Source organism: Citrus sinensis, chromosome 1 (assembly GCF_022201045.2).
Source record: "Citrus sinensis cultivar Valencia sweet orange chromosome 1, DVS_A1.0, whole genome shotgun sequence".
Taxonomy (NCBI): Eukaryota; Viridiplantae; Streptophyta; class Magnoliopsida; order Sapindales; family Rutaceae; genus Citrus; species Citrus sinensis.
Window position 1 is genome coordinate 19,351,045 of NC_068556.1, and position 23,162 is coordinate 19,374,206.

The 23,162-nt window shown below is 31.8% G+C and overlaps 2 protein-coding genes and 1 pseudogene across 2 annotated transcripts; 1 reads left to right on the top strand and 2 right to left on the bottom strand.

The window, feature by feature from the left end:
- Positions 1-215: 215 nt before the first annotated feature.
- On the bottom strand, positions 216-1,584 carry LOC102621620 (ethylene-responsive transcription factor ERF096). The gene has a single exon (XM_006489706.3). The coding sequence runs from the start codon at positions 1,289-1,291 to the stop codon at positions 863-865; it is 429 nt and encodes a 142-aa protein (XP_006489769.2). The 5' UTR covers positions 1,292-1,584; the 3' UTR covers positions 216-862.
- Positions 1,585-16,932: 15,348 nt separating this feature from the next.
- Positions 16,933-17,687, bottom strand: LOC127903693 (probable sugar phosphate/phosphate translocator At1g12500; annotated as a pseudogene).
- A 2,436-nt stretch (positions 17,688-20,123) lies between these two features.
- LOC102612313 (RING-H2 finger protein ATL16) lies at positions 20,124-21,945 on the top strand. The gene has a single exon (XM_006489683.4). The coding sequence runs from the start codon at positions 20,546-20,548 to the stop codon at positions 21,620-21,622; it is 1,077 nt and encodes a 358-aa protein (XP_006489746.2). The 5' UTR covers positions 20,124-20,545; the 3' UTR covers positions 21,623-21,945.
- The last annotated feature ends 1,217 nt before the right edge of the window (positions 21,946-23,162 follow it).

A 23,162-nucleotide genomic window follows, 5' to 3' on the forward strand; every position in this document is an offset into this window, starting at 1 on the left:
AATTGGTGGCAAGAATCAGTTTCAACTTTTAACGTCCAAGCCAATAATTCCCTTTCCACAAAACACCGCATCTAGCTGCTTATTCTATGACAAAGTCAATTCATTAATTATTCATCCATGAACTCTAAGTCTCCAACTAACCAGTAACCATCTAGAAGGTGATAATGTTTAACTTATGATAAGTGATAATATTATATGAAATATCTGATTAATTCACAATTCCGATATTATTCATGAAAAATCACAAAATTATACCATGCATCCAAGTGCTCATCATATGCCCGTTACTTATGCTCATTAGATCATTTTTTCTTCTTACTATTATTTCCTGAATTTTGTCATTGGGAGCTGCATTTTCCGCCTTAACAAATAAGAAAACTGTTATCTTAACTCAAATTAAAAAAAAAAAAATACAGAACTCTAACGAAGATCTATAGAGAAAATACAAACATTGATAAATGAGAAACCGCTCTAATTAAGTAAGCAAAATCAATTTGGGCCTCAAGCTGTCTTAGAATGACATTCGACTAGGACACATTTCATTTACATTAATCACCCGAAAAGAGAAAATGAAGACAAATTCAGTCAAAAGATAGAAACTCTGGAAAGTACATTAATGCTTCCCAATAAGGCTTTATTATTGTTCCCTTTGTCAGTTGTTGGGCTACACACAACTGGGGGTAAGCCCTCCCCTGTGTTAACTGTATACTCCGATAAAAAGTCCAAGATTTCATGCTGAAGCACTTTATTTTAAAGTCCATGACATCTTTTTTTCTAAGTTGAAGTCTATGAGAGCCACCGCAGCTATACACATGCAAAAAATGCAAAAATGAACTTATAATCATTATCAGAAAAGAAAGCTTCACCCTTTCTTGTTCCTTTTCTCTTCTTGCTCAAGCAGTTCATCTAGCAAATTATCATCCAGGTACTCCAACTCAATGACTTGCTTCCCACGCCCACTTTCTTCACTCTGATTCTCCACATTCCCCCGCATTGATGATGAAGATGAACCCGTTGAAGACGAACCCGTTGAAGACGAACCGAAGGATGCACTATTACCCTGATGACTCGCCCTAGGATATTCATGTGGAAAATTAAGAATGGCCAAGTGACCCCTCATTGAATAAGCAGCTCTATCATAAGCTCTAGCCGCTTCCTCAGCCGTGTTAAAAGTTCCCAGCCACACACGCTGGCCGTGCCTATTCGAATCTCGTATCTCCGCCGCAAACTTCCCCCACGGCCTCCGCCTCACGCCTCGGTATTTTACCTCTCCTCTTGGCTCCTCATCCATGGCCTTCTGTTTTGTTTTTGTTTTTTTTTTCTTTCAATTTGATTCGTTTTTGCAAGTTTGTGTGCTGCATGGCTCGTGTCCTTGGAAGTAGCATATATATGAGTGGACAAAGCACTTCATTTGGCATTTTGGCTAATTTTGGGGCCACAATAAGCCATGTGGAGAATCTTGCGGGTGTTAATTGCTCACACGTGTTTAATAGAAGTTTCTTTTTATGACCAAGAATGGAGTTTATTCGAGTCCAATGTATCTGGCTTAGTCAAGGCGATGGCTTTTGAGCTCAGGAGCTCTTTTCTGCCATGTCACTTTTATGACTAGTTTTAATAATTAAAGATAAAGAACGTACAGGATGATTTACCAGGTTAATATCACACATGCGAAATTCCTCACATGTGTGCAAGTTGCGAAGTGATGGGACAGATGAGGTCACCTAGATTACGTACTTCAGCTTCTTTCAGGTTCATTAGATCGTGATTATTATTGTTTCTACGTTAATTAATGTAAGTGTTTATAATTTAAGTGTTCCACTAATTTGGGATTATGGTTATATTTTAAGATCGTGGATTCTTGCAATCAAGCATTTGTGTCTGTGTGTGGCTTTTTGGGCTTTGAAAATTGGATTTGATTCGTGATGTAGCGTGAGAATAAGAATTTTTGGGGCAAATGCAAGTGCTTTGAGACGGGGGGAACGTATAATTTGGGCTACAGTTGAAAAGCAAAAGTATATCTTCGTAAATTAACCTTGATTTTGATCGAGGTATGTATCGGATTTATGATAGTGATGTGGTCGTAATCCTAGTGCCAAAAATGCTCAAAGAATTTGGCCTTCTTGCATATCTGGTGTCGCATTGTAGAATGGAAGGATTCATTCCGCTGCGGTTTTCAGAATATTTATGCATAGTCGGTTTGAATGTTTCTTGCTTAATAATTTGGTGAGTCAAATTAGATTGATGTGTATAATTTGGATGTTGCTTCTATACATATATAATATAACCACCACTTAAATAGTAAATTTTTAAAATAAATACATGTATAATAACATCATTTATTTATTCTATAACTGATATGATACCGCTAATATATTTTAAAATTTCTCATATATATGATGGTAATAGATCGTTGGAAATTGAAATGGTGAAAGTCCCACTAGCTAATAAAATTGATAGGTGAAAGTGGTTGTGGTACAAACTATTCATTACACTAGAAAATTACTTTCTCTTATACTATTTTGGTAACAATAACATTTTTCATTGACACCGAGTTTAGTGTCATTGATCATGGTGCAACAAATTTACTGACACATATCTTTTGTCTCAGCGATTCCATGGCACTTTATACAATATTGTAGCAACTGAAAAGCTCTGGCTCCTTGACACCTTAAGTTGTTGCCCAAGATCTTCAATCCAGATTACCAGATGCTATAAAGATGATTTGAAGAAATCTTAACCAAGATTTTAATGGAACAAATTGATAATGGTTTAAGAATGAAAAATAGATCAGAAACGTAAAAGATCAACAAACAGAAAATCAAAGAATAGAAGAGGTTAATGCGGTTCAACTAATTCTCATTAGCTTACATCCATGGAGGAATAAAGTAATAGGCCTTCCATTGATTGATCAACAAGATACAAGGATTTTACAGAGTACATTTCATAGGATTTCACACACGTAATGACGGAGTCTCAATCCCTTATATACTCATCAGCATGGCACCAGTTTGGTACACCATAATTAGTTGCATTCAACTGCTCATAACTACGTGGGTACAGATTCCAGAAACTCACGTGTGAGGCACACTGTATAACGGCTTTTAACAACCTAATTTGGAGCTTCATTTTCCACGTGCGTCTCATGTGCTTCATTAAATCAGAAACGACAACAAATGAAGCCGTTTTAGTGAGTATCGATTCTGAACATCAAAGCGAATTTGAAAAAGTCAATCGGAATTCAGTCATTTTTATTTTTCTCTTGTTGTCTTGTTTACTCTTTAATCATGGGGATGTATTTGATGACTAAAATTCTTTTATTTATTTTTCTTTTGCAAACCATGAACTAAATTTGAGTGTGGTTGAGTGATAAATAATTTTGATGGTTATTGACTAATTATATGCATTGCTGTACGTTTGCTATAACATTTTGTTTTGATAATACTTATTTCAATTCATTATTTCGGCTAACCACCCATTTAATGATACAAGCTAAGGAAGAGGCACAAAAAGGGCTTATCTTAGTGGAACATATCATAATAATACTTGGTTTTAGATTGAGTTTCCTGAGTTGAGTTTTATTTGATTCCAAAAGGGCCATGTCTAATCTAAAATTAGTGATGATTAGACATAATGATTTATCTTATAGGGTAAATAGAACCTAAATGTGTAATGCTATATCTTATGTTAGTATAACAATTGGTCAGTGTTAGGTTGCATATAGATATAAGACATTCAACATGCGATAGCTGAGGATACAATATGATTCTGCCAAGTGCTATAACAGATATTGTAGCAACTGAGTCTAAAAATTAGAAGAAACAGTCAAAACCATTAAGAGAGTTCACTCACTCAATTACTTCATTCTCATTGGTTTTATTCTTGTGTTTAATGTGATAATTTTATTGATTGCATTTTAAATTATTGCAAGTTTATTTTAATTAGTATTTAGTTTCATTAGTTATCTTGTTTTAATTTAGAATAATCAATGCACTGTTAAAGATTGTTCTAGTAAATCTAATAACATCAATCCTTGTGAAGACGATCTTGAATACTTATCATTATATTATTTGTTGTGTACACTTGCACATTGATACCAATAGCATTTGAATTTAGTACAACAACATCTAGATGATTCCCAGGTTTTTTAGGCCTCGATATCAATAAAGACAATATAATTAATTTTCTCTTCATGCACATTCATGGAGGAATATTGCAAATGATTAACATAACTAGCAAACAATTATTGGTAGAGCTAAAAGTACTGTGTGGATTAATCCCATTACTTGAGAGACCTATACGAACATATTTAGGTTCTTGGCCAAAGTCAGGCCAATCAGAGTCAACTAAATGCCATGTTGGTGATTTTTTTAGATGGCGAAGTTTTTTCCATCTTTAGTTTTGTGATTAGTATGCCAAGTCAAGTTCCCAACAGTTTGGAGCAATTGAAACATACATTTGAATCTAAGAATATAAGGAAAATACCATAACAACTTTGTAGGCACCTAGTTACTATTTGTTTTAATTTTTTTTTCTTTTCTATCTAGACATGCCACAAGTAGGATATTTATTTAGATTTGCATTCTCTTTTCAAAAGAGAATGCAATCATTCTTGCATGCATGTATTTTCTCATAATGTAATTCTAACACTTCCATTATTTTTTTAAATACATACATTGACTTGGGAACATTATTATTTACTAGAAACATGTCAGAAAAAACTTCTAACAAAGTAGTAAACCCTTGATCAGACCAGCCATGCTTTCCTTTCACATAATACAATTTCATTAACCCCAACAAGTTAGAATACTTTGTACCCAAATACCAAGGCCTCGTACCATCCTCAAGTATACCCCTAAGACCCTTAGAATTCTGGTAATATTGTTTAGACGCATCGTGGATCATATCCTCGACATTACTGTGATCTTGGAATTGAAATTCATGATTTTCATAATACTTTAGGCAACTTGTAGAGGCTGCATTTGAATCAACCTTTCCATGCATGTTTATCCCAAACGAGGTATGTCAGGAGAAAACCATTTTGAAATAAATAACCCTTTATTCGTTCAAGAGTATGAAACTGTAGGTTGCAACCATTAATACAAAGGCATCTAACTAATCTATGATTTTTAGAATTAAGTGTAGCAAAATTTACAAACTCCTCAACTCCTTCATGCAATTTGGACATTGTTGCAGACCATATCCAAGATTTATCCATTTCAACAATGATGCCTGATAATTTAAAATTTTATTTAAATTTTTTGCATTTATTAAGTGTAACTATATGACAACATATATTAACAACAAACTCATATGCCAAGAATCGGACTCATATAAATATAAACATACCAAGAACCAAGATCATAATTATGAGGATTTAAAATTTTATGTTGAAAATGTATTTGTATCTTTAGCAATCAAACACTTTATGATGAATACCTTGTATTTTTGTAAAACTTTTTATCTACAACAATAGACAACAATTAATTTTAATTATATAAATCAATAATAATTATTAATATTCTTAATAATGTAAATCACAATTTTTATTAATTTTAATTTTAATTATGTAAACTAAAAATTATTGATAAAATATTATTATTAATAATATAATGTGAAATTAATATTTTCTTAAAATAAACTATGTATTATTATTAATAATTAATATTAAATAAATATTTTACTATTATTTTTAAATAAGTATAATAATAATGTTATATTTTTAAATAGAGATGGTATATTGCAATCTTATTAATTCTCTATGAATATAATAATATTAGTTTTAAGTAATTTTAACTTAGAATCATTGTGAATTATTATTTTTAACTAAATATAATAATATTATATTTAAATAAATTTTGTATAATTATTTTTAATGAATATAATATTATTAAATAATCTAATAATATTATTAAAATAAATATGATATTATTAAATAATATAATTTTAGTGACCAATGTCAGCTGACTAAGTAAAAATTCATGCAATTCCCATAAAAACTTAATGGTGTCGATGATCCAAGTAGAGCAAATGTTATCCAAAAATGAAAATAAACCCATCACCAAGCTGGCACATCTAACTCTTCCAAGAATTAGCCCCAAATGAAGAAATTACCATCAGAATCGGCCCCAATTGAATAAAATAAAAAACAGAACCATCCCTCATTTAAAGCACACTTTCAACCCAAAATATTTTTTTCCTAACATCTAAATAATAATAAATCCTTACACTACGAGTAGGAATGTGTCACCCAGTCCTATTGGGCGGGTTTGATTCAAAAATTTTAATTTAAATTGGGGGACTTTATTTTTTATTTTTTATACTAGTAAAATTACATGACTGTAGAGATTTGAACTAAACTCTTCCAAGTCACAAAATAGAACACTTCAACTATATTATAAGCAGTTTGTTATATTAAAGCATGGACAAATTCTTTTTATTATCTTTTGTAGAAGGGACTTGGGATATACCACTGACCCTTTTATTTTTTTAATAATTAAAAGAATTTGAATGCTCGATGAAATTTTTTATTAATTAAGATAATCATATTGATTGTGGAAGGAAACGAATAATGAGATTGGAGTTCAAATTGTTTATTTATTTCTTCTTTGTTTGTTCAAGAAAATGAGTTAAAATCTTTTAAGAACTTGATGGATGTGAAGAAATAAACAATTTATGTTAAATGTATTAGCCATGAGAAACCAGTACTTAAATTACAAAATTTCACATTGATAGCTCAGTCCTCCTTTTGATCGATTTTGTAGCTTTGCGTTTTTTACCATTAAAACTAAAAAAAAAAATTACCTTTGCTCCTGTTTTTCACGTTTTGATCAAGCACGATATTTTGTGTTGTTTTTGTTTTCATATGAATAGTTCGAGCACGTACGCTATATATTTAGATTCAACCTTTACTGTAATTTTCAATTAGTACTCTTTGCCTACGATTATGAAGCCATTTTACAAGACGAAACATGCAGTTATGCCGAGTAAAATATTTGTATTAGGTATACATTTATGAGACTGGTATAAGTGTTTAAAGTGTAACAGAAACTCAAATACAAAACGCTGATAATAATTTTACACATTGTGAATGATGTAGGCCATGGTAGAAACTCAAATACAAATTGGATCATCTTGTGCTATATATGTCAAAATTGGTGGATAATAATTTTTTAAAAAGTTGTTGGTATGTAATATGTTCTTTTGGAGGGTCTGCTTTGTGCCCCTATTTTGTCCACATATGAGTTCACCATTGATATCCCTGGAGGTTTATGAAAATGCAGAAAAGTCAAAATTTTCAAAATATTGACACCTAATTTCGAATTGTTTCAAATTTTTACGCTTCAGTTCATTGACCTAATTTGATTACTAGTGTCACTAACTTTTTTTTTTATACATAAAATTCATTTAATATATAGTAAATAATTTGAATTTAGAATGAAAATATTTTAATGCACCAGGGACTTGGTTGAGTAGTTTTCAAGTAACTTTCTTTAGCTAATTATCTAAGTTCAAATCTTAGGGAAAGTAGAAAGTTAAAAATATAATTTGCGCTTGTCAACTGTTCTATCTTAAAAAAAAAACAATAGTAATATAACGTATACGTATATTCAGATAATGAACTTATCCTTTTTGATAAAGTTTCTTAAATAGGTCCTTTTTGGTGATTATACACACACCACACTTTTACAATTAATTTATCAAAAAAATTAATGAAGTGTAGTTATTCGGCTCCCATGTTTCATCTTATTGTTAGATTTATTGTTATTTTGCACCCTAAAAGCATGCGATAAATAATAATTTCTAATTTATTTGGCTCCTGTGTTTCATCTTATTGTTAGATTTGTTATTTTGTTACCTAAAAGCATGTTATAAATAACAATTTTTGAATTTCATAAAATTTATTTATTCATTATTTACTTGAGCATATATTATTAGCCTTTGTTTATAAAGTATGTGATTTATGTATTGGGCATATGATGTCAATACTAGAAAATATAAATCACATGTTCTTTATAATCACATTGATGACTACAATATATTCATATACTTGCGAATACAATAAAATTTGCACAATAAATTTGAATAACCCACCAAATCTTGATTAAGTTTTTTCTTTTAGTGACTTGACTTTTTGTCATTTCGTTTTATTATTCCTTTACTGATTGAAATTATTTGTTTTCTGTTAAAGTGTATTTGTTTAGTAATTATTTTCTCTCTCATCACTTGTACTATAAGTCATGAGTACCTTAATAAGACAAATCTTACTCAACCACCTTAATCGACTTTTACATGTGAAGCGTCACTTAAACGAATTACTCCAAGTTTGTAAGTCACATTCTCTTTGGGATCTACGAATACCAGTATGAGTATCCCACTTTAAAGAGTTAGAAAGACAACTCAGAGAAATAGAAGATGGTATCTATGAAATCCAATTAGAACTTGAGATAAACTCGATAAAGGGACGACAGTGAGTTAACAGCCCACTTTTTATATTGCGTATTTTTATTTTGTTCTTTGCTTTCATATATGTTTTGTTTTTGTTAAATTGAATCTTTTATTTGGTATGTTATTATTTATTACCCCGATTAAATGGTGAATAATAGTACTGCATGACGATTCAAGTAAGTTCCATTAGTTTCCCCACAATAATTGATATTCTCCAGCCAAGGTATAGATAGGAACACAATTCTTACAAAGCTTCAGAAGCGATTTCCCTCTCTCCCTCAAAATGCAATTCTCACAATTTAAAAAGCTCGATCCAAACGCTTGCGACTGCTTATGAGAAATAATACCCATGTTGACATCCGTTTGTTAATTGAAGCCAAAGTACAACTAGTAGGGGGTTTACCTTCCTAATTTGTTGCCTACATGCCTAGTTGTGGGAAAGGAAATTATTCACGAAAATGAAGAGTTAGGCGATTCAAAGTTTCTTGTCATAAGTGTGCCCGAATAACATGTAAAAAAAGTATGTGTAAATCTTTTAGAATGGTGTTTGATAATAAGACAATATTCAATTTATTAGGGTGGCTTGAATAAAGAGTCATCAGATGATATCCTTTTGACTTTTGAAACGCATCCCAATGAATACATATAGAGAGTAATTTCTTAGTTATAGCCATTGTTTTAGAAGAATATGCAATAATACAGGCCTATGAATATGACTATAAATGATCTTGTTTGCTAGTTTATAAAAAGATAGATGGAAAGCCTATTTTTGACCCATAAATGGTATTTAAGCCGTTTCTGAATGTAAAACTAGAAGAAGAAGTGAGCCCCAATCATAACTACCAGTACATATATTTTTATTTTACTTTTTTTTACATTTGTATTATTACTTTTAATAATGTGATTTTATATTTAATCATTATTTGTTTCTTTTTACTGTTTACTTTTGATTATTGAGCCATGAGCTTTACGCGTCATTTGACAAATACACCACTTCATATACATATATATATCATTATCTATGTGATCAAAATCTTTAAATACGAGCCTCTTCTTTAAATAACTCGCAAATGGTTTTTGAGAATTATTCCAATGGCAGCAACTTCAAGCAAACAACTCAAAAACATAATATAAAGAGTTCGTTATGGCTGCTATAGATCTTAGTCGTGCCATAGCCAAAAGAAAACGACACTTTGAGGAGAGGCATCATCCCAAAACCCTTAAATATCTGGGATGCTTACCTACCCACCAACTGGAGAAAAGTTAATTATCTTAGGTACGCAAGAAAGAATAACCGAAATGATAACATATGCTGACGCTTCCATTTTCTTACCAGGAGATCTTGCAACTCTAAAAGTTTAGTGCTCGACAACTAAAGAGGAGGGTTATCAAAGCTAGTCTTAAAAGTTGTTTTTACTATAAGAAGCCAAGTGCTAGGCATTATCTTAAAAGCCCTAAAATTTTTGAGATGCTTACTCGGCCCACCAATTGGTAAGGAGTTAATTGTCCTAGGTATACAAGAAAGAATAACTGAAATGATAAAATATGTTGACGCTATCATTTTCTTGCCAGGAGATCTTGCAACTCTAGAGGCACTAATTACACTTGCTTCTTGAGCTCATTTAAATATTCATCAGAAGCTCATTGGTTTGTTAAATGTTTATAACTTCTATGATGGCTTGATAATGTTTATTAACCATGCAATTATGAATAGTTTCATTTTATTTATAGTGAAAAAACTCTTTATTTGTGCTATTACTGCTAATGAGTTATTTGAACTTTTAGAATCTTATAGACTACAGCTAGATCCCAAGACTCTTGCATTGGATTTTTCGATTGATGATGGTAGTAGTGGTAGTTAAAAGAACAAATTAGATTTAACTATCCGTTTGTAAATATTTTCCATTGCAGTGTTCAAGTGATGTCTTCTTAACCCTACTTTTTTCTTTCAAGACATTGAAGACAATATCTCATTCTCGTTAAAGGAAGGGAATATTTAACAATTGTGAAATAAATGATAGTTGTATTCATATATTCTTACTAACCTTTACTATTTTATTTTATTTTTTTAGTCAAAGATGGGTTAGTATAGAAAATCATATTTTCAAAAGATGGCTTAGTTCATAAATTCATCTTTTCGGTCTTAGTGATGTTTTTACTAATTTTTGTTATAAAGATTATCCTTGGACAGGTTTGAAGATGGACAAATATGGACTTTAGTAACTCTAGACACGCATTTTCTTAGTCTTGGAGCCTTAATATTAATAAAGAAAATTAATTTTTCAAATTCTCCACTTCAATACTACTGACTAACCATTTTGGCCTACCTTGGCCATCTTGAGAGATTGAATATACGGTTCTAAACACAAGCACACGACAGATGGTGGTGGTAGTAAGTTGAGATTTTGTAATACCTAGTCTTTTTGTTTCATTCATAAGCAATAACTAGAGTTAGTAGTCATTTTACCCAAAAAAAGAAAAAGAAAAAGAAGAAAAGAAAAGAAGAGAGAGACAGTCTCACTTAGTAACCGAGTCTCCTACCTAAGTAAGCAGAGGGTATTCGCATAAAATAGTGAGAGTTGATCAAGCGTGTATGAACTCTTACTTAGTAATTGGGCCTCCTGCCGAAGTAAGTAGAGAGTGTTGGGTAAGACAGTGAGAGTTCGATCTATCCAATCCATATCTTTCTTACTAATCGAGCCTCCTGCCTAAGCAAGCAGAGAGTGCTCATGTAAAACAATTAGAGTGGGTAAGAAATACATTATAAATAAACTTGATGCCTAAGGAAGAAACATTGTTAAAATGGTAAGAACGAAAGTATTATTTTATTTTATTTTAACCAAACCCCATAATCATTATGTCAAACATCACTTAGCACAAAAGAAGGTTTGCTACATTATTGATTAATGGTTGAGTGGCGAAGAGGAAGAATAGAATATTTGGAGAGTTCATCTATTTGGTAAATAGATTTCAATTTGGTTTTGTTTTACTAGATATTATCGCTTAGTTTGCTATGAACTAGTAATAAGCTGGCTGGGGGGTGTGTTGAGCACAGGAGAATACATATTTATATAAAGCAAAATCATCATTTTGCATTCCAAGTCTCATTAACGTTTCTACTTTTATGTTTTTAAGTCATTTAAACTTTAATTTTGTGTGTTTTGTTATAATTTAACTATTTTTTTATGTATTTTATGGATATTTTGATTATTTCACAATTAACCAGAAGTTAGACAACAAAAAGGATGTCATTTTTAGATCAAAACAGTGAAAACCTTAAGATGAGCATAAAAGGCAAAATTATAATTTTGAGATTTTGGTGGGGCCTAGCTAACCTAGCATTGACAGCTGATATGACATTAACCAATTGATGTGGTATTGAGTGATAATGTGACAACATCCTATTTGACTACAAAAAAATTGATGTGGCATTGATTGATAACATAACATTAATTGATGACATGATAGTATCCCATTTGCACCATATATAATGATTTGATGAGCAGTGCAACACAATCTTAGCTTGATTCTTTTAATTTTTTTTTCTCTCTAAAATATTGAACTTTAGGAATTTATTTGTTTAAAAGAGCCTCTAACAGACATTAATATTATAGACAATCAATTTTTTTTTTTAAAAATAAAATGATGGATGATAGACTTACATCTAATTATGTTGATAGAATTCTTTAAAAAGGAAAAGATAGTTATGACATAACACAAAGGCATTTAGAAGTAGATGATGAGAAAAAGAAAGGGTTCTCATGAGTTGAGGGGGTCATTTAGAAACTAATGGGACAAAAAAAAAGTAGGATCTTGTGAGATAATATGTGAAGGTTGAATATCAATTTTCTATTTAATAGTGTTGATGAAAAAAAAAAAAAAAAAAAAGCAAAAAAGCCTATCGTTTTGGGTCCAAAAACAAAGTCACATGAAATAGCGTTCTAATAAAAAACCCAATTAGACAATAGTATTCTGAAAGGACGTATGCCCTAATGCATGTACTTAAGACTTGTTGTCAAACACACACAATTTAATATACAAAAAGTTGTCATGTGAATTGTCACTTAATATTATACACGTGTAGAATCACGGCGTGCAAATATGAAACTAGCTAAAATGCTTTTCTATATTACGAGGACATGCAAAATGTACTTATGGGATCTGATGCAATAGTCATACATGTGAAAACTAAGGTATTGTGCTTCATGTTATTGAGATAATTCAAAAGCATATCTCGTGTCATATATTTTATATCATATCACCCGTCATGTGATAAATTAGACTTAGATATTCTAATTTCATCATCTCATAGGAACCAACTAATAATAAAAGAAAATTGTAAATTGGTTGCTTTTGCTATTATGTCGCCACCATCAAGTGTCTGTTATCTAAGTATGCATCGACTGTTAAATGAACATTCTTCGCTTTTAAAATATTTGAAGAGTATATTATCATAAATATTACATTCTGTAGTGTTGTATATTGTTATGTAAATTTTTAAAATTATAATATTTATTTGAATTTAGCTAATTTTTTGGCTTATGTTTGTGCTTCAAACAACTTATAATAAACCATGATGTCTCTAAGAGCACTATCCTGTGATTAATGGCTTAAAAATTGAAATGAATATCGCAGCCGTTGATTAATCACTTCATGTGGGAGATCTAGTTAAGAAAAAGGGTCATGCGAACAAAGAGATATATGTGGATTATGATTAACTCGATTATGCCAATTCCCTTCTCTCGTTCTCCTTGCAATTAATTATAACCCCACGGCCCCACCATAATGCTTGGATTGAAACCTAAAAATTTAACTAGCTTTCAAACGCTTAGCATCCCATTTAGAATTGTTATAGTATTACTATAATTGTAAGGTCAGCAATGCTAGGAATGCACAAATCAACATGACCTATGATGCGGTTTTATTATAAGTGTTTGTAAGTTCAACAATTACTTTTCTCATCCGTGTCATATAATAGTTTATATGGTTTATATGAAGGACAAGTTTTCCAACCTTTTATAAACGTAAGAAAAGTGTCAAAAAGTCAAAAACTCGTTCTAGCCAGTCACTGACTGAGTGGCCTGTTGACTTTATAATGAATTAAAACTGACTAATGAAAGGGAAAACTTGCACTTGCATGGCCACGGACGGCTTTCAGAGCACGTGAAGACACATGCATCCCCATCCTCTGCGCACGTTCACATTTCACTATTTCGGTCAGCGGTGAGGTAAACTGGTGGCTCATGACACTTGATCTGTTTTTTTTTTTTTTTCGTCTCTTTTTATATACTTAATTGTAAAAGAAGGAAAAGATTTATGTGGGATAGATTAATGGTGTTTAGTCATATAGCAGGGTAGTGAATATATAGTAGGACCTGTTGATATTTTTTACCATTAAATTTAGTAAATCTCATAACAAAATCTATTGATAATTTTATTTTAAATCCCACAATAATGTCATATGATAAACTACTATTGGATTGAGGATTTGAATTCTAATCTAAATTTTTTGTCAATCTTTTAAAAAAACATAATTAGTAGTTATTGAATAAAATTATTAAATTAATTAAATTTTAATTATATATATGTGTATGTGTGTATGTGTGTATGTGTGTGTGTGTGACAGAAAATTATGAAGCGTTAAAATGAAAGTAAAGCACAACTGACAACACCCAATTTATTCAACCTAAATTGAAGTGGTGGCGAGAGCCCACACGAGTCTGTCCGGAAAAAAAGATGTGGTGGTGCTGCCTCTGCCAAACGACTTGACACGGATCCTATTTAGGACAAGATTAATCACTCGTGGGCTCACGTGACTGCACGCTCTTGCATTGGCCCCCCACCCACGTGATCCGATATTGTACACGTGGCATCAGTCACTAATTCTTGCCACGATTGCATGGTCGGCAAGTAATTTCAAACATGTCAAAATTAAGGGTATGTTTGTTTGATTGCGGCTGGCGAGGGGAGGAGATGAAGGAGGATTCTTGTTAATTTGCAATGCAATTAGGGTTTTATTACAACTCTAGTCTATCAATCGAACGATGAGGATCCCTAGCTACCATTCCTAACCTTTAATACAATAGTTTACAAAATATTTATGGACTATTTAGTACTAAAACATATATCATAGAGTTAAATTTAAAATTTTAAAGAAAAACATAATAAAAAAAGGAAATTATAATTGATAATTTACATTTCCCTTAATGGTTCATGGATCTAGCTCATAAATATATAAGTAACGATACCTTATATATTTAACAGAAAAATTATTCTCAATCAATGTAATATAAGCTCCTAACCAATATTATTCTTAACTGATTTAAAATAACCTAGTTAACACATTCTACATTGATAATTAGTGAAAGATATTAACAAGTGTCAATATTGGGCTCCAATATCGTTCAAAATATTTGAGAATAATAATTTTAACTTCAACGTTTTCAGTGAAATAACAAAAATTTTTGTGGAGCAAAGTTTAGATTGGCAATTTCCGGTCCCAATGAAGGTTTCGATGTGATATATACGTAAAAGGTGGACCACAATTTGGCGGCAGCTATGGAGACTCTCGACGGCTGTTGGATGGTTTAATTCAAAAGAAATTCTTAAAAATTGTCAATTTTTCTTTTTTTCTTTTTTTTGGAACTTGTTAAATGTTTTGGTCAATATGTTAAAATAAAAGTTACATTTTGATTTTGATTTGAATTTCTTAATAAATATTGAACATGTTTTTTTTTTCTTTAAAAAAATCAAACTTGAACACTTCATTTGACTTTTTATTTATATTATTTCAAAATATCTAGATTACAAATAATTTTATAAATGAGTATATGTACAAGTATGAAATGAAATTATTATGTGTTATATGTATATTGTTTAAATATTATGTTTTAGAATAAATAAAGTTAAATTCAGCTTAAGGCAAAACATGATGAATTCCTCCCTTTATGATACAAATTATCTTTCCACCTCCATAAGTAAAGCATTATTATTAGTATTGAATAATCAATCAGAACCCTTCACAGGAAAAGAACTTTTTTACATCTAGTTAAGTCGAATTAAGCTTAAGGCAAACATTATGAATTCTTCCCTTGCCATCCATTAATGAACAATATATTTATTAAATTAGTGAATTTTGGATTGTTCTCTCATAAATGAATTATTTTTAAATCATATTCTTACTTTTAAAAACCTGTAAGTTATCTTAATTTTTTTAAACGATAAAAAAACAAGTGCAGTTGTTTCTTTTTTTTTTTTTTTTGATCTTCTTAATAAAAATAGGGGTAAATTAAAGTTTAAAAAATAAGGAATAATTTGAAGATAATCAAATCACAAAAATAATAATTTAAAATTAACCCTTATTAAATTAAATGATGAAATGCTAGAAGTTATCATCAGCCTTAATTTATTTACTTGTAACTTGGTCGTTTATTTATATAATTAAAAACTAATAATTGAACCTAAAAATGTACCTGACCCAAATACATTTGTTAGTTAAAAATTAAAATGGTAAATTTAGTCGAACTAAACAGAGTCCCTTTCAAAAAAAAAAAAAAGAGTCAACTGACCAATGCGTCCATTTTTTTAATTAAAATTATTAGAAAAATATAAATTTTCTTACAGACTCTGAAAACTCCAACTCTTTCCCCAAGTTAGCTGACTATTACGAACAGCTGTTGTCTCCTCCCATGTGCCACTTCTTACTTATTAATTAATTTATTTTATTAACCGTCTTCAGTTTGATCTTGATTACATTTTTAATATAATTATACTGCTGTGTATTATCTTGTGCTTTGGATTATGATGCAAATTATGCAATTAGGCACAAATCAACTTGATTACGACCTTACGATTGGCTATTAGCTAGTCAACAAACTTGAAGACCAAGCTAGGAATTGGTTCGTTTTGAAAGTATAGAAAGAGCCACACGAAAGGCTAGAATTATTTAATCTGTCTCATCATAATAATATTAGATAATATCCATCCGCTTATCTTCCTTCATCGACAGCGTTTGTTTGACGATTCTAGAACTAAGAGAAATTTTCTACGAATTTTAAAGAGAATTTTATTTTTTTAATTTTTCTTGACTATCTAATAATACTTAAATTACAGAGTATATTACTATATGTACTCGACAGTTTGGATATTATTAAACCATCAAATTTTACTGAATTATTTTTATTTTCTAATAATCTTATAGTGTATAAATTGTGAAGTATAGTATTCTTAAGATATCATAATCGGGTAATTTTTAGGGACCTCCGCTGAGGTTTACCGTATTGACACATAGAGAGAATGTATCCACATAATTACAACCACCTCCCCTCCCGTTAGTATCCGGTTAGTTTGACTGTTAGTTGACTGTTGAAATGATTAAATTACCCTTCCCACCAAAAGTAAAGTGAAATGAAAAAAAAAAAAAAAGAGTTGTACCCATGTTTACGAGTTACGACAACCAAAATGAATCATTCACTCACTTTATCATCATCAATGAGTTGAGATTTTAAATCTCTTCTTTACTTTACTGTAAAGCACCGTGATCATTGTCGTGACTGTAAATTCAGTCATTCCCATTACGGTCACCGGATTCCTAAAAATCAGAACCAAAACAACTGCGGCAAGAGCTGCCTTTACATTGCCAAGCACCTGCAAAGTCAATGTACATGTATGCTTTTTGACCAAAAATTTGGTCAAATTAACCAAATAAGCAATGGTGGCATTCCCAAGTAACAAGTACACAATGAATCTGTCTTCTCAAGCTTTCTCAATTGTAATTGCGGCCACATGCCTTCAATGTAGAGGGTAAATAGAAGAAAGATCGATGCAGCCATGGGTGCCATATAAACCAACAAATTCATAAAATTTATTTTTTCAGCCTTTGAAGTTAACATGATTTGTTGAATAGCAGATTTCGAAGCACGCCTAGTTGTGGATCCAATACAAACCAAGAACCCAAGTAAATAAAACAGGGGCTCGTTGTTGCTAGCCAACACAATAACAAGCACAACTGGCATCAATGCACAGTAAACCTCGGCAAATTCTTTCTTGCAAGTAAGCAGAAAAGTGGAAATTGCGTTGAAGAATGAGGTCGCAGCTCCAATGGCATACCTCAGCGAAGTGTTGTCGCAAACAACTGAGAAACAGAAGATGGCACTCAAAGCAAAGATTTTCAGAAATTGCTTTTGTGATAAAATCGTTTTTAATCTTGTTAAAGCTTCGGGCAAAAGGAGCTGCTTCTTCATAGCTTTAAAAAGATGAAATTAGAGTTGTGGTTAGGGGTGGGCAAATCGGGTTTCGGTTCGGGTTGTTCGGATTTCGGTTTGGGTTTCAACCCGTTCGGGTTGGAGAATTGAACCCAATCGGGTTGAAAACGCCAACCCGAACCAAACCGAACTAAATTTAATTCGGTTCGGTTCGGTTTGGGTTGGCAATTCGGATCGGATCGGGTTGATAATTCGGGTTAAAATTTTGGTTCGGGTTACTTCGGGTTACTTCGGGTTAGAATAATTCGTGTTAGTTCGGATTAGAATGGGTTGGAATAATTTAATCTAAAAATTCTAACAACAACCACTTAAAATCTAAAAATTTCAATTCTAAACATCCTTAACAACAAATATCAACTACAAATCATTCTTAATAACATTTCAACAATTTAAAAATCTCAATTCCAAACATCCTTAATAACAAATATCAACTACAAATCACCTTTAATAACATTTCAATAATTTAAAACTCTCAATTCCAAATATTCCAAACATCCTTAAGGAATAATTTAATTCAAAAATTATAACCACCACTTAAAATCCAAAAATCTCAATTCCAAACATCCTTAATAACAAATATAAACTACAAATCATCCTTAATAACATTTCAACAATTTAAAACTCTCAATTCCAAATATTCCAAACGTCCTTAAGGAACATGGAAGGGGAGGGTGTGAGACAGTGAGATTTTTGTTTAGGGATTTTTTGGTTTAATGTATATATATTTTTAATTAAAAAGCTGAATCTTAAAAAAAAAAAAGGTTTAAACCCGAACGGGTTGAAAATTCAGTTCGGGTTCAACCCGAACCGAAATTTAACCCGAACGGGTTGAAACTTTGAATCCATTTGGGTTTCACCGGTTAACCCAAACCGAACCGAACGCCCACCCTAACTGTGGTTACGTGGAAGAGAAAGAGAAAGTTAAGTGGATGTTTTCTTTTGTCTACGGGTTAATGCAAAGTATTGGTTAACAAAGTGTAATACTTAATATTTCTCGTATATCAATAAAATATCAACTTGAATTTTGAATTATTTTGAATTTTAAATACATTTTTACACATTTATCCTTATATACTGACGACATATGTATTTTCGTACTAACGAAAGTAGAGGTGGTTGTAATTATGTGAATACATCTCTCTATATGTCAATATAATAAACCTCAGGAGAGGTCCCTAAAAATTACCCTATCATAATCCAACCCTTTAATTAAAATAATAGAATGACTTCATATTTTCCCTTGAAAAAAAAAAATTCTTCTGTCATCGCAAAAAGTTATATTCACCATGAAGCAAACTCGATTCTTCGTGTTGAGCAAGGCAAAGTTTCTTTTCTCGATGAGCGGATACGGTTACCTTTATAAATTTTTCCCCACGTTAAGAGGCGACTCCCTGATTGGGATGCGAACAAAAAGTTGGAAATTTTGCGAAAAAAGTTCAGAGGAACTTTCTTTGGCAGAGGCCACAACCTTTGACTGAGGCAACTGGGAAATGAACACTTTTAAAAAAAGAAATAAAAAATAAAAAGAGAAATAAAGAGTGCCTCACAGCCTCGTGTTTCCTTACCAAAATAATGGTCTTGTCTTTGTAAAAGTTGTCAACACGCAAGTATGGATACTGTCGGTTTTGTTTTCATTTATTGTGTTTTTTACTGTGAGGATTGGATGGATTGCACAGAATTTGACTTCTCATGTCGTTGGACCCACTGAATGAAGAAAATGAGAAAAATTATCCCAACATGTTAATGCCCTTTCTTGTAGATGTTGTTTTTCTTTAAAAGATTTCAAATTTGAGCAGTAGGGACAGTAGGCTATATAGCTCAATATTATTTATTCATATTCCATAATTTCATGATGTGATGTGAAAGCAGCACACAGAGTCAGCTACTGATGTGAATGTAATCTACAGTTTCAATTAATGGAAGTTTTTTTTTTTTATAAAATTAATGGAAAGTTAGTGAGCAATCAAATTGATATTAATGGTGGGTTGCATGTGCTATGGAAACTTTTTGGACATTTAGATTTATGGTTAATGATTATAATGATTATTGAGAATGGACATATGATCTCCGCGATAATTGCTCATTTTATGATTTAGTTGAAGCGTGTGCATTATTAGACTTAAATTCGAGTATTAGGTGTGTGTAATGTGAAAAAAAAATCAAAAATAAGAAATTTCTTTGATCGATTGCTATGAGATAAGTTTACCAAATTATGGTAATTAATTACTTAAAAACCATCATTATTTCCAGAATTACATAAGATTCACGTGCATTAGTTTAAACACATTATAAACCGCAAAAAAATCATTGATTTTGCATCTTCTCAATCAATATTATGCCTTAATTAATTAAGCTTAATCAACATTGGTCCCCTACCAAATTGATTCTTCAATATATGGAGGCCCTCATCATATATGGTGGATCGCCACCCCCATTCTATACGCTCTCTTTCCTAAATATTTTATTAAACCCCATACGCTTCTGTTCATAAAAAAAAGACTTGCAATAATCGAGACATTTCAACAATTCCTAGCCGAACTTCCAGTGGGAACCTGAACCTAAACTCACCAACTATGTACTCTCTCCTCAGACCCTTAAATTTTCTCTAAATAAAATATTTGCTCAATCACATTTCATCTCATTTTTCTATCTTCCCCCTTCATTGAAACCACACTGCAATTTTCTCTCTTCTCCATGTTCTTGCAACTTCATAAATAAAACTTTACATTTATGATTCATGTCCCTCTATTTCAAGTCTTTCTTATTAGTAATTATTTGAGCCATAACTTTGTGGATTTTTATTTATATATTCGAGATCTAAGCAAAATCCCATTTTAATGGATCTTGTAAGCAAACACATGATCCATGCCTCACAAGCTTTGCCTCCAATCAGAAGTCCAAGTAACTCAATCTTTGGTTCACGTTCATCGCACAATTCAGATACAAGTTTCCCCGTTATAGCGATTGCCATTGTAGGAATTTTAGCCACAGGTTTCTTGCTAGTGAGCTACTATATCTTCGTCATCAAATGCTGCCTCAACTGGCACCGGATTGATATCTTGAGGCGATTTTCTTTATCAAGAAATAGAAGAAATTTAGAACATCTAATCGCTCACTCCCCAGCACTGGAAACCAGGGGGCTCGACGAGGCTGTGATAAGGGCAATCCCGATATTTCAATTCAAGAAAAAGGCCAGCAGAGACTTCGGAGAAAGGAGCTTTTGTGAATGTGCGGTTTGCTTGAACGAGTTTCAAGAAAATGAGAAACTGAGGATAATACCAAATTGTGGCCATGTGTTTCACATTGATTGCATTGACGTTTGGCTTCAAAGCAATGCTAACTGCCCGCTTTGCAGAACAAGCATTTCATCGACAACAACAACCCCGACGACTTTTCTTCCGTTTGATCGAATCATTGCTCCGAGTTCTACACCGCAGGATCCAAGTCCATACACTGAAAATGTCATCAACAGCGATGAAGATTTTGTTGTGATTGAGTTGGGTAACCATCACTCTACCGATCAGACACTGCTTGCAACGCAAGAAAGATTGAATTCCGGGGAGCTATCAGGGCGTTCGATTAGTCCTTCGCCGCGAAAGTTGGAACAAAGATTTGTGCACAAAAGGGCCAGGAAGTTGCACAAGGTCACGAGCATGGGAGATGAATGTATTGACATTAGAGGCAAGGATGAACAATTTGCAATTGAGCCCATTAGAAGATCGTTTTCAATGGACTCATCTGCGGATCCCAAGCTGTATTTGGCGATTCAAGAAGCTGTTCAACAGAAAAGGCAAGTCACTGAGGCTAGCCCTATTGAAGGCTGCAGTAGCAGAAGTAAGAGATTTTTCTTTAACTTTGGTCATGGCAGCAGGGGATCCAGAAGTGCAGTTTTACCAGTGTATTCGGAGCCATGAAAGAAAGAATTAATCTTAAGTTACTGGTGTTAATTATTTCTTGTTTCCTCTTTTTTTTTTTTTTTTTTTTTGACATAGAGATTTTAGTTGTATGAAGAGACTGTAGAATTTGGTGACATAGTTACTATATTCATGTGAAAGTTAAAAGAATTATTTTTTCCCCAATTCTTTGTTTCACAATCACATAAGTTAAGAGGTTGGTCCATTGTGCTCTTAATGAATTACAGCCATGATTACGAACATCATTGTTGATACAACCAATTAGCTTTTCTCATTCTTTATGTATTAAAAGAATAAATAAAAGAAAAGATTGGATTCCTTTCTTTGATTGAATCTTATTATTGTCTCATTGCTACTCTACAGAGACAGGAAAAAGCACAAGAACCAAAGATCTACAAATGGGATTAATTGTGAAAATCGAAGAGAGGTCCGCTGCTCTGTTCTGTTTCCTTTGATTTTTGAGAGAAAGGATCCTCTTCAATTGTTATATTCATATCACTGCCACCAAATTTGTTGTATCAGTAATGCTACTGTTTGGTAAGGAATGTTTGGTAATGGTTGGTGATGGAATTGTTCTGTTGAACTACAGCATTTTTCCAGGCTGTAGAAACAATGATTATCTGAAAAAAATAATTTGTTTCAAATGATGATTAAGCCATTTTGCCCACTAAGAAATAATCAACCAAACAGAGAATTTACTGTACAAGCACAATTGTGAAATTATATATCAGTAATTCACTAGTATTATATAACAATGACTTGCTATCAACTGCTTTCATTCTTTTGTCCTTGCCTTTCAATTTTCTGCAGATTAACAGTTGCCAAAGTCAACCCCTGTGCTCATTTTTCAATTTTTGCCAAGACTTTGAACATGCTTTAGGAGAAATTTTGGATCCATTGACGATTTGGCCAATCAATTCAAAACCCCTGACATGGGTTATCCAATCTCTACATCCAACGTCTATGAATGATTACTGAGAGAGTGGAAGAGTGATGTGATGCTGAGTTTTAAAAATCATTCAGGTTCATAAAGTAATACAGTTCTTTTTGTGAGCCGCTCGATAGGATTTCTTTTAACCTTTTCAGTCAAACTTTGGTTTTTTAAAAAATGATTTACTTTGATTTTTTTTAGTGAAATAATAATATAACTTAATTTCTTCTTTACCTATATGAACGAAATTCGAATCTTATACTTCTAATCTCTGTTAAAGAGATTTTACTATGTATACTAATTGATGTTCACAAAAATTGAATTACACTTCACATAATTTAATTAAACTTAACATAATCTAAAAATTTATATGATCACTATTGAAAGTATAAGAACTTATTAATCTCCTACTGACTTGGATTAAAAGTCTAGTGTCTTACATTAAATTAAGCCATTCAAGTTTTTAACCGCAACTTCTTGAATTTGAAAACTTAGTAAATATGTACGTAGGACTCAAATTTTATTTTAAGCTTGCTAACCGATGTACCATAATGATAAATCTATTCAAAAAGCGGGGATATCCAAAGAAATCGTATACAAAATAAAAAA

Coding starts and splice junctions, on each gene's coding strand:
- LOC102621620 (XM_006489706.3), bottom strand. CDS start 1,291: ATGGATGAGGAGCCAAGAGGAGAGGTAAAATACCGAGGCGTGAGGCGG.
- LOC102612313 (XM_006489683.4), top strand. CDS start 20,546: ATGGATCTTGTAAGCAAACACATGATCCATGCCTCACAAGCTTTGCCT.